The sequence below is a fragment of the Eurosta solidaginis genome, chromosome 1, assembly GCF_040869045.1.
Source record: "Eurosta solidaginis isolate ZX-2024a chromosome 1, ASM4086904v1, whole genome shotgun sequence".
In the NCBI taxonomy this organism is placed as follows: domain Eukaryota; kingdom Metazoa; phylum Arthropoda; class Insecta; order Diptera; family Tephritidae; genus Eurosta; species Eurosta solidaginis.
The window spans coordinates 279,433,135-279,446,083 of record NC_090319.1 but is presented as its reverse complement, the minus strand read 5'-3'; the positions used below and the strand labels follow the sequence as shown (position 1 = coordinate 279,446,083).

The 12,949-nt window shown below is 36.6% G+C and overlaps 1 protein-coding gene across 1 annotated transcript in view; it reads left to right on the top strand.

Annotated features, from left to right (window-relative positions):
- LOC137237372 (progestin and adipoQ receptor family member 3-like) overlaps positions 1–12,949 on the top strand; it is a 37,851-nt gene that overhangs the window by 15,118 nt on the left and 9,784 nt on the right. Inside the window, exons 3-4 of the mRNA XM_067760918.1 lie at positions 6,119–6,271; positions 12,825–12,929. Of these exons, the coding sequence (XP_067617019.1) occupies positions 6,119–6,271; positions 12,825–12,929 (258 nt within the window). The remainder of the gene's footprint in view (positions 1–6,118; positions 6,272–12,824; positions 12,930–12,949) is intronic.

Genomic DNA, 12,949 nt, shown 5'->3' with positions numbered 1-12,949 from the left:
ATAGGTGGACGCCTTTTCGAGATATCGCCATAAAGGTGGACCAAGGGTGACTCTAGAATGTTTGTACGATATGGGTATCAAACGAAAGGTGTGACTGAGCATTTTAAGAGGGAGTGGGCATTAGGTCTATAGGTGGACGGACGCCTTTTCGAGATATCGCCATTAGGGTGGGCCAGGGGGACTCTAGAATGTTTGTACGATATGGGTATCAAACGAAATGTGTTACTGAGCATTTTAAGAGGGAGTGGGCATTAGGTCTATAGGTGGCCTTTTCGAGACATCGCCAATAGGGTGGGCCAGGGGTGACTCTAGAATGTTTGTACGATATGGGTATCAAACGAAAGGTGTTACTGAGCATTTTAAGAGGGAGTGGACATTAGGTCTATAGGTGGACGCCTTTTCGAGATATCGCCATTAGGGTGGGCCAGAGGTGACTCTAGAATGTTTGTACGATATGGGTATCAAACGAAAGGTGTTACTGAGCATTTTAAGAGGGAGTGGGCATTAGGTCTATAGGTGGACGCCTTTTCGAGATATCGCCATTAGGGTGGGCCAGGGGTGACTCTAGAATGTGTTTGTACGATATGGATATAAAATTAAAGGTATTAATGAGGGTTTTAAAAGCGAGTGGCCCTTAGATGTATATGTGAAGGTGTTCTCGCGATATCGACCAAAATGTGGACCAGGTGATCCAGAAAATCATCTGTCGGGTACTGCTAATTTATTTATATATGCAATACCACTAACAGTATTCCTGCCAAGATTCCAAGGGCTGTTGATTTTGCCTTGTAGAACTTTTTCATTTTCTACTACTTAATATGGTAGGTGTCACACCCATTTTACAAAATTTTTTCCAAAGTTATATTTTGCGTCAATAAACCAATCCAGTTACCATGTTTCATCCTTTTTTTCGTATTTGGTATAGAATTATGGCATTTTTTTCATTTTTCGTAATTTTCGATATCGATAAAGTGGGCGTGGTTATGGTCGGATTTCGGCTATTTTTTATACCGAGATAAAGTGAGTTCAGATAAGTAGGTGGGCTAAGTTTAGTAAAGATATATCGGTTTTTGCTCAAGTTATTGTGTTAGCGGCCAAGAGGAAGGACAGACGGTGGACTGTGTATAAAAACTGGGCGTGACTTCCACCGATTTCGGCCATTTTCACAGAGAACAGTTACCGTCATAGAATCTATGTACCTACCAAATTTGAGAAGGATTGGTAAATTTTTGTTCGACTTATGGCATTAAAAGAATTCTAGACAAACTAAATGAAAATGGCGGGAGCCACGCCCATTTTGAAATTTTCTTTTATTTTTGTATTTTGTTGCATCATATCATTACAGGAGTTGAATTTTGACTTAATTTACTTATATACAGCAAAGATATTAAATTTTTTGTTAAAATTTGAATTAAAAAATTTTTTTTTTTAAAAAGTGGGCGTGTTCTTCATCCAATTTTGCTAATTTTTATTTAGCACATATATAATAATAGTAGCAGCGTTCCTGCCAAATTTCATCATGATATCTTCAACGACTGCCAAATTACAGCTTGCAAAACTTTTAAATTACCTTCTTGTAAAAGTGGGCGGTGCCACGCCCATTGTCCAAAATCTTACTAATTTTCTATTCTGCGTCATAACGTCAACCCATCTGCCAAGTTTCATCGCTTTAATTGCCTTTGGCAATGAATTATCGCATTTTTTCGGTTTTTCGAAATTTTCGATATCGAAAAAGTGGGCGTCGTTATAGTCCGATATCGTTCATTTTAAATAGCGATCTGAGATGAGTGCCCAGGAATCTACATACCAAATTTCATCAAGATAGCTCAAAATTTACTCAAGTTATCGTGTTAACGGACGGACGGACGGACATGGCTCAATCAAATTTTTTTTCGATCCTGATTATTTTGATATATGGAAGTCTATATCTATCTCGATTCCTTTATATATGTACAACCAACCGTTATCCAATCAAACTTAATATACTCTGTGAGCTCTGCTCAACTGAGTATAAAAAAATTAAAAATAGATGTGCAAAGAATTCGCAATGGTTTTTTCTTTCGACTATTAGAGAATACTTGCGACTATAACATATATAAAATTAAGCCCGGATGTCCGCGGATTTATGTAACTTTTTTGTCCCTAAATTTAAAAATATAGGGAAAAAATACCTTTTCTTCTTAATAACGGAATGTTAAATATATTGAAAATACTCTTATTGTGAAAGCATTACTATTAAAAAATTTTACTTACCTTCGAGCTTAGAATCCATCAAAAAAATTATGTAAAAGTGTTCACTTAAAAGAAATATGAATCTTAATATTCAACAAGAATTTTGCAAATTAATCAATGCATTTTACGGCCACTCCTGCCTTCTTACTTCAATTAATCAATATATATGAGCAAAAATATCAAAAAAAAAGCAAAAATCCCGTTATTTTGTTTGTTTTCTTTCATTTCTCATTACACTTTTCTTGGAATAAGAACTTTGTTTTTGTCCAGCTAGCTTGTTCTACACGAAACACTGTGCACCGGCCAAATAGCTCTTATATAAAATAACCGAAATTATATATTAATTTTTTAAGTCATCATAATGTTGACCCCTTTTAATCCTTTCCAATTGGGACCAAAATTATTCTGTATTATTTTACGCCGTGGTGAGATTGTAGGACCACCTTAATTTACAATTCATAGTTTTAAAGCCAAAACAAAACGTTTAAATTCGGCTCTTTCGTATAATTTTATTTGCGAAAGCCATCGCAAGTCACGGAATGTTTGTTTCGGAGTTGTTTTCGTTAAAACTTCTAAATTTTTTCAGGACTTTTGTTGGGACCATTTCAGTACTATTTCAGCACTTTATCTAATATTATTTAAATAAAATAGTTTTTGAGTCGTTATTGCTATTTTTCATTTTTGCTACATCCGCTTTTGAATATATTCCTTTCTTGAAAATATATAAACATTTAGGTGTTTGAAAATCCCCACAATCTTAAGGGCAATTGAAGTGATGAAAATGGATTTACTACTATTATATCACGAGAGATGGCTTCCGTCGTGGTGTGGTGGTAGCGTGGCTCCGTCTAGGTCCTTCTTAGCGAAAATTCTTCAACTTCCGAATTACCTTAATAGGTATCTTCTTGTTCCTCAAAAACTAATATACTTAAAAACAATTACTTGTGATATTGGAACGATCATATTTTCATATTTGAATGATATTGTGACGAATATTAGTGACACTCCCATCACTAATCTGATACTAAGTAAATAAAGCCACAACAACAATGAAGCAAGCTGCTACACTTGTATGTACGTAAACGATTAAATCATTATGTCTACACATATGTACGTACACGCAGCAGAGAAGAGATGCACAAACACATGCAGATATCTTATCTGAGATGCTCTCAAAAGTATGCAATTGTAATTGTGGAAGTGTCGCTCAAAAATACACGCATATGAGAAGCTATATACGTGCATCTGTAGTTATAATTATATGGCGGCAATTAAGTAAATTCAGGAAGCACCTAGAAGATGCCACGAGGAAATCACAGAGTATAAAAGCACCAGCGGTAGAGGCGCTAGAGCAGTTTCAGTTAAGCACGCTATCTGTCGGCCAATATATCAGTTTCAGTTAAGCTATCAGTCAGTTTGGTTATTAAGCAAGCTAGTGGCAAAGTATAAGTGTTATTGTGAAGTACTTTAATAAAGGCCATTTTTCCATTATTTAATATTGGAGTTATTTATTCAACAGTTTAGTGATTCGAACTTAGCAAAAGGCAAATAAGAGGATTTGCAGTAAATTCGTTACAATATTAACTATGTTGAAGTTTTTTCTATGGGGTTGCATGAACTTACTTTAGTGCATGATTACATATTGGCCTGACGCATATGATTTATGGCTGTTACTGTATTGCATAATAAATAAGCGACACTTCACAATTGACAAATACGCAAATACGTCATTATACGACACAATGAGAGGCGGATGCAATTTTATGAAATGTAAACAAATCATCAACAATTCATTTTATTGTGTATTCTAGTTGTTTAAATAGTCGAATGTTTATAATGCATACATACATATGCATAAAACTATTTATATACTTAACTCGGGGGTTTCTTATAAAAGATTTTTTAAATGACGTTATAACTTTAGTTATTTTTAATTAAGTAGGTATGTACTTACATATGTACATAAAAATTTATAAATCAATATTTCATTAGCCTCACCTTAAGATGACTGTATGATCATAGATCTTAAGTTGCATTTGATGTTGTTTTTGTTAAAAATATTTTTTTTATAATTAAGTCTGCATTCTATTAAATATTTGCAAGTGTTTTTATAGTATGTTTACATATTTACACATTTCTATTTAAAACATTAGTTGTTGTTAACAATATTGCAGATATAAGCAAAACTAAAATAATAATAATTAGCAAACAATTTATCACAAATATTTTTCTACGTACATACATATGTACATATATAGGATAGATACCAATTTTTGAAAAACAAATGATGTATGGCTTTCATTTAATTTATAAAGACGATATAGAAATTAAAGAATATCAAACATACCTAAATATGACATAACAAAATTAAAGCAACCTTGTGTAGGTGGGATGGCCTAAAAAGCACAATGTAAAACTGCATAATAAAATAGAACATAACGAAATATAACAAGATCTAGTAAAGAATGGCAAGGAATAAAACTGATTCCCAAATGTTTCTCAAAAGTTCGGAAATAATATCGAATAACTAGTCTTAAAATTTTCCCTACATGATCCCGAACAGAAACGAAAATGGTCTCGATATAATTCGGGTTCTGTTTCAAAAATGCGCTATCTCAGAAAACTTTTGATTAACGTCCGATCTTAGAATTTATTTTAAAAGCGCCTTATCCTAGAATTCGGTTGACGAACGACCTATCTCAGAATTATAAACACCCCAGCTAACGCCAAAATGTATTGAAATCCTGGGATAGGACGTTTTTAAAACATATTCAGAAAAAGGGCGTTATTCAAAAGTTTTCTGAGATGGGTCGTTTTCAAAACGATAGCCGTGGTGGGTGATTTCCACTCAGCAGTCAATATGCTCTGGAAACTATTTTTCCTTTACTTAATTTTCTTTTTTATAACCAGGCACCATGACGCAATAAAACTAGACAGGTGACAACAGTAGTGTACAACAACAAAAATTTGACGGCTTTCATAGTCTGGTTATGCATTTTAAAGTAGTAGGGAGGAAAAGTGTTTGGTACTAATTTGCTACTTCTTTACTACCTTAGTAATGTAATGTGCGAAAAAAGCCAAACTCGATATATGTATCTTCACATTAGAGACGGCGACATGAAATGAAAGAGAAGAAAAAACAGAGGAAATGGGAAGGAAAAGTAGAGGAAGTTGGAGAGAAGTCGGAAAAGTAAAAAGAAAAGGAGTAAGAGTGAGAGTAAAAGTAAGAATAAGAGTGATGGAAGAACGATGAGATAAAGAGTAATAGTGAAAGTTAGACTTGGATAAGAGCTAAGCGGGAAAAGTAAAATGAAAAGCGGGAAGATTTACGGAAGAGGGGAAGGAATAGGGTAATTGAAAAAGCCGATTAAGGTAAGCCAGAAAATGAAGAGTGGTGACGGTATAAGAAAGCAAGAGGGTTAGATAGAGGAGAGGCAGGTCGATAGATAAAGCCAGAGCCATATGTTCGGCGCTCAAGCTGCCCCGAGGCACCGAGCCTGGTATTACACTGTTAAATAATAGTAATTTATTTACCCAAAAATTGACATACTAACGATAGTTGATTATATTCCTTCACTATTTTTGATATATGGCTCGAATAAAGAGTGTCGGTTTTAGGAAAACGTCGATAAAATTAAGTAAATATTCGAGTCCGGAGAGCACATTTACAACTTGTATAGTGACACGGTCTAATGTACATACGCACATATATAAGTAGATGAGCAACAATTACGTGTGCATATCACACGAAATTGTTTATTTAGAAAATTTGAGTGCTATTTTTAAACTGCAAATTTGTATTTATTTATGCAATTCTTTCGCAACATTTGTCTGTATAATCACATCTTTAGTATAAATAATTTTTTCTCTCTCCCATATATTGTAGCTTGAAGGCCTCAAACATGCTGCAGACACACATCAATTTCCGGAAAATGAAGAACCCAATATATTGGGTCATGGTACTCCGATAGAAGATAAAGCGGATGCATCAACAACAGAAAAGTTAATGAAATGGAAAATGGTATTAACTTTTGAAGATGTAAGTAAAATGTAGTGGAAGTTCAAATTTATTTATGTAAGGGTAGGACTTTCAGACGTTTCGGTTTTCTTAGCCGGCTTTTGTGTTGGATTTAGCAAAGTGCTCCGGTTTGACAACTTAGATTTCGAGCAATCGCAAGAGATCACATTTAGTAATTTCAACAGAAGAGAAACTGTTGGTTTCAAGTAATTAATATTTATTTTCAACAGCAAACAACTGTCAAATTTATGCAAAGGCATCCGCTTATTTTGAAGAGAAACTTGTGGAGTTTTATTATCTTGAAAAAATATTGCACTCTTAAACTCTAACTTTTGAACCAAGTCACCTGGTGCTATGCAAGAAATGCTGAATTTTTAGGTAATGGTGACCCTTTTCCTATTCAAAAGGAAATATTTTTTGAAAGGAATGCACAAACTTAAGAGAGAGTTAAAAAGAACCAACAGGACGATATTGTTTTCAGAAAAGAGACCGCCATTACACCCACGGCGCTCAATCGTTCGTTCTTATCACTATTCTGGAACAGAAATTTTTGTCATATCAACAGCCTTTATTTACTGTTATTATAACGTTGGCGAAAATCTGTTATTTTAACAGTTTTAATTGATATTTTTTTATACTCAGCTGAGCAGAGCTCGCAGAGTATATTAATTTTGTTCGCATAATGGTAATTCGTAACGGCATAAACTAAACGAGATAGATATAGACTTCTATATTTCAAAATGATCTGGCCGGAAAAAGAAATTCATTTAGCCATGCCCGTCCGTCCGTCCGTCTGTAAACACGATAACTTGAGTAAATTTTGAGGTATCTTAAAGAAATTTGGTATGTAAGTTCCTGGGCACCATCTCAGATCGCTATTTAAAATGAACGAAATCGGACTACAACCACGCCCACTTTTTCGATATCGAAAACTTCGAAAAACCGAAAAAGTGCGATAATTCATTACCAAAGACGAATAAAGTGATGAAACTTGGTAGGTGGGTTGACCTTATGACGCAGAATAGAAAATTAGTAAAATTTTGGACAATGGGCGCGGCACCGCCCACTTATAAAAGAAGGTGATTTAAACGTTTTGCAAGCTGTAATTTGGCAGTCGTAGAAGATATCTTGATGAAATTTGGCAGAAACATTACTCCTAATACTATATGTGTGCGAAATAAAAATTAGCAAAATCGGATGACAAACACGCCCACACTCAAATTTTAACAAAAAATTGAATATCTTTACAGTATATAAGTAAATTTTGTCAACATTCAACTCCAGTAATGATATGGTGCAACAAAATACAAAAATAAAAGAAAATTTCAAAATGGGCGTGGCCGCCCTTTTTCATTTAATTTGTCTAGAATACTTTTAATGCCATAAGTCGAACAAAAATTTACCAATCCTTGTGAAGTAAGGTAAGGGATAAGCTTCTATGCCGGTAACTGTTTTCTGTGAAAATGGGCGAAATCGGTTGAAGCTACGCCCAGTTTTTATACACAGTCGACCGTCTTTCCTTCCTCTTGGCCGTTAACACGATAACTTAAGCAAAAATCGATATATCTTTACTAAACTTAGTTCACGTACTCATCTGAACTCACTTCATCTTGGTATTAAAAATGGGCGAAATCCGACTATGACCACGTCCACTTTTTCAGTATAGAAAATTTCGCAAAAAGGGGGAAAAAATGCCATAATTCTATACCAAATACAAAAAAAGGGATGAAACATGGTGATTGGATTGATTTTTTGACGCAAAATATAATTTTGGAAAAAACTTTGAAGGTGAAGGTTGTTCCCGAAATGGTCGGGATAGTACCTTAATGGTGCTTGTTACCGGAACGTACCGGATTTATATTCGGAAAAGGACACTCAACATCGATATCACTCCCTAAAACCTTCGGGGAGTATCCTTATCGCTATAACAACAACAACAGCCAATTCAGAATCACCAATTTGTGCGAAGTTGAGTTAACCCGTACTCCGGTTGATTTTACCAGATTTTCTCTATTAAGCATATTTGCATATATTGTTGTTGTTGCATATCAAAAAACAACGTTATCATTCGTTCCGCCGGAAAAAAAAATTTTTTTTCAAACGAAATATTCCACTTCGATAGCACACCAAAGCCAAAAGCGCAAAGTAAATCAAGGTTAAGCCATTAACATATTATTTTGGCTGCCTTAGCCATTGGCCATCGCTCTAACTAAATGTAAATTTTTTGTGTTTTAAACAAGAAGGAAAAACACCGATCGAATAACTCATCAATACAACGAATTGAAGTGCCCAAAATACACCTAACCATAGATGTCTGTACAACGACCGTTAGTGCCATGGTACAAACAATTTCAATTTCAATTTCAATTCGGACATGGGGCTTCTTTTTATTTTTTTGTGCCTGTTTTTTATTTAACCAACGAATTGGCAATTTATTGTGGTTTTCATGGTGTCCAATTATAAAGTATAATCTATTGTATACGCAATACAGCAAAAACAAGAATGGCAAAGTGTCAATTTAGTTTATAAAGAATTTAATTACAATGCATTACATGTATTAAGAAATTATTGAATTACGAAGGCGACGTGCAGTGCGTACCTACCCTGTGCATTGGTTTATGCGCTCATATTTCATGATAATAGAAATATTTATGCGTGCCAATCTAGACCTCCAACTTTATTTGACTACAAATTCTGAAAATGTAATGATAACAGCGTAAGCTTCTGCGTTTGCGAATAAATTTTATGCAGCATAGAGTGCTTGTGTATACACATACTAATTTTTTTTGCACAATGAAGGTTAGTTGAAGGTGAATTATAACGCAAATACCTGTCTTTGTAGACTGAACTCTACGGTGTCAAACACGGATCTACTGCATGATCAATGGCCCAAACTATCAGCTCCATGTTGCCTTCTCTCAACACTTCTTAGCCGAATCGTTTGGTACCAAATTGCTTGTAATCGGGCGATTCAATTACAAGTCCTTACCTTGGTAAGATAGGAGTGTATCAAGCTGCAGCCATTTTATGGATAATGGCATCCGGTTGTTAGGCAACTCCACCCCGGATCATAGTACGTTCTTCTCTGCCCACAAGCAATTCGCCTGCAACATGTTCTGTGTGTAAAGAGCAGATACATGCTACAGTCCCACAATTTAAATACAAGTATTAGGGGCATTGTGAGCAACCCTTGCTAAGCACCACGAATTTGGAACACAATTTAGGGATGTGACACAACCTTTTAAAGCCTTACGATCCACAACGCACCTTCGCCATGAACTAAATATCGATGTAATCTATCAGTGCAAATGTCTTTCTAAATGAATAACTACTCAGGTGCTCCATAGAGTGAGAGCGTCATATAATTCCTTGTAAATAAAACTATCTATTATGGCGAAACAGACATTGATGCTCACAAGTAATTACGATACAAGCAGTCGCAGGATACACTCCATTAATCATATTACTAAACTACTTACACATTAAGATACATCTCATTAGTCATAGGTACTACGTTCACTCAGTTATACGCTCGTTCGCCGTGAATGACTACCAATATAAGCGTGGGAACTACCCACCCTTACAATTATCCATAATTTTCCACGACGAGGGACCCTGTTGCAACTGAACTACCAGCTAAACGTTTCTCGTTCATTTATATGCAACCTTCGACTTTACCAACATTAGTTGCTACATTTATTCAACTCTAATAAACTCGCCATTGAATATTTCTCTTCCTGTTATACATCCTTTTTAAACAACGTGCACAATTTAGGGATGTAACCAACCTTTTCTTTGACGTTCCGCAGAAGCGTCTTTGAATTACTTGTGTGCAGATTAGGACGTACTTGGGCAGCCTACTCCATATGAGAAGTATATGAGTAAACTTTCTTGCCCATCTCCCACCAAAGAAGACAGTATTACTCCGAAGAGAATACTATATTGTCTGATTCGGCGGCTGAAGCAACAGCATTACTCCGAAGAGAACACTGTCAACTCCAACGAAGAACCGAACTTCCTCAGAGGCGATCCTACGCATTCTGGGTTACCTTTCCAGAAATACGATCTGAAATCACAGCCCCCGCGATGCACCCACAAGGGGGCCATCCCAGGACAGGAAGGTGAGACCTGAAAATTCTGATCACCCGGCTTTATTTCCTGCTCCCGCGGTGACAGTTTTTATAAAGACCATGCTTGGGGTTCCACAGGGTGATACCAGCGTTCTTCCTGCTCCCTTTCGAGTAAAGCCACTCAGGATTGGTTAGCCTTATCGTCACTAATAAGATGACGTACATTTGTTACGGTTAGGGTGCACTGATAGGTTTGTAGTGTGAAGATCCGAAGATAAAACACAAACCAATTTAACCACCAGTACAATCCCTTTTCGTCACTAATACGATGACGGCAATTTGTTACAGAGGTGCACTGTCGGCTTGGAGTATGAAAATCCGAAGATCAACATAAACCAATTTAATTAGAAAACCAACAATACACCCATTTGTGGATTATAGTCGCCTCTTACGACTGGCATGCCTGCCGTGGGCATATTCTACTACCCCTAACCCACAGGGGGTACAATGAAGGTTAGATAATAAGTGCAAACATATTTAGGGCTAGTATGTACATTAGACCAGGTGCGGTTCCTAACAAAATAAAAAGCTTGCAAATGACCGCCCCTCAATTTAAAGCTGATGCAAAGCAAAACTTTTTTGTAATGAAGATGAAACATTTCTTTTGCACCACAACTTTCTCCGTAGCAGAAACCGTTAGTTAGGGAACTAAAAAAGTTCCTCCTTTGGAGCCAACAGCCGGCCGGTGCCACTCTCGCATTGATTCAGTGTGGCGTTTCATTTTTCTAATTGTTAAGAGCTTGCTGTTGTCCCTACGCCCAGCTTCCGATTTTTTGCCCTAAACGTGCTTACTACGAAGCAGAATAGACCAATGGTCCCAGTGCTAATTATCTATCTACTACGAAATTTTTCACCGGTCAGCATATTTTCTTTTTTTAATGTTATTGACTGTGATATCCTTGACTCTTTGCTCGAACATATGCCAGTTCTGTTTCCACCGCGACCATGAAGAAGGTGAGCTCAGCGTCGTATAGGTCTTTCCGAAGTACTCCCTGAGAGGAATTGCACTACGTACTAGCTTACCTCGTCAAATGCGCTAGGTCTCCCCCTTCCTCTTCTTTCAAACTGCAGTTTCGTTTGAAATACCTTCTTGGGCGGGGCGTCTTCGCCCATTCGCAAAACGTGACCTAGTCAGCGAAGTTTCTCGGCTTTTATTCGCTACATTATCCTCATATCTGCATTAAGCTTATACAGCTCATTATTAAACCTTCTTCGATACTCGCACCTCGACAGGCCCATAAATCTTCCGCTGAACTTTTCTCTCGAACACTCAAAGAGTGAGATGGCTCTCTTCTTTTCAATCTTCCTACAATTTCGTTCATGATTGAAAGCCATACATCAGGTGTGATGAGCGACTTGTACAGCGTGACTATTGTTTGTGGAAAGAGGACTTCACTCTTCAATTGCCTATTCAGTACAAAGTAGCACTTGCCCTCAAGAGTTACTCCCGTTTGATTTCTAAGCTAACAAAGTTAAGGCCAATTATTGTAATAGATTGAGCCACCACAGTACAGTTCTGGTGCTAGAACTATCGCACGAAAACCTGTCGCCTTTTCTGAAGCCTCGTTTGGCTTCCAATGGATCGGAGAGGTCTTTCCCAATACCTTCGGAGCTGGTGGTGTTGCTCAACGTCATTTGGCCGAGCTTTTGAGGAAACTTGAATTCAGACAATGACCATAAAAGCATCATCGTTTAGCACTGTCAAGGGCTGCGTTGAGGTCAACAAAAAGTGGTAAGCATCGATTTTCTTACCGTGAGTCTTCTCCAGAATCTGGCGCATAGGGAAGGTAGGTAGCAGATTTACCCAATCTGAGACCGATAAGGTCCAATCAGTTCATTCACTTTGGACTTAAAATCTTTCGCACAATATGCCAGATAGGAACTTATACGCGATATAAATAAGGCTGATTCCGCTTTTTTTGTTGTTTGTGTAGAGCGCGTTTGGATTCCAATCAGAAGGCATACGCTCATCCAACCATATTTTGCATAGAATTTGCTGCATATTCTTTCGCTCTTGTTTGAATAGGCGATTGCCATGCCCACTTCACCATGGTCGGGTGCCGGAGCGTGTTTTGCGTGATCGACGATTGTGATATCGGGTTCGTATTTTCCCTCGCTAGCTAGAAATGAAGAGCAGTGTTCCTTCCACAACTTAAGCCCCCTCTATACGTCAGTTACCAGGTATCACTGGTACGACTTAAATGTGGATAGGGCTTAGTAGTAGTTATAATAAAAATAAAATTTTTATTAATGGTTTACAAATTTTTTGAGCATATTTTTCTGATCAAACAATGCTTCTATCAACAATACACCCCTAATGTGCGAAAATTTATTAAAGGTCCGATCAAGTTTAATCAACTTTTTTTATTAACCTTTAAGTTTTCGATTTCAATAAGAAAATATTGACTTATGAATGTAAATATAAATATATTTGATTTTTGTAGGCTCCGGATCACCTTAAATTTAACCCTTACATACGCCGAGGCTATCGTACATTCCTCTCTACAAAATTATGCCTACAAAGTGTATTCTGGTGGACCAATGAAACAGTAAGTAAATATAAAAAAAG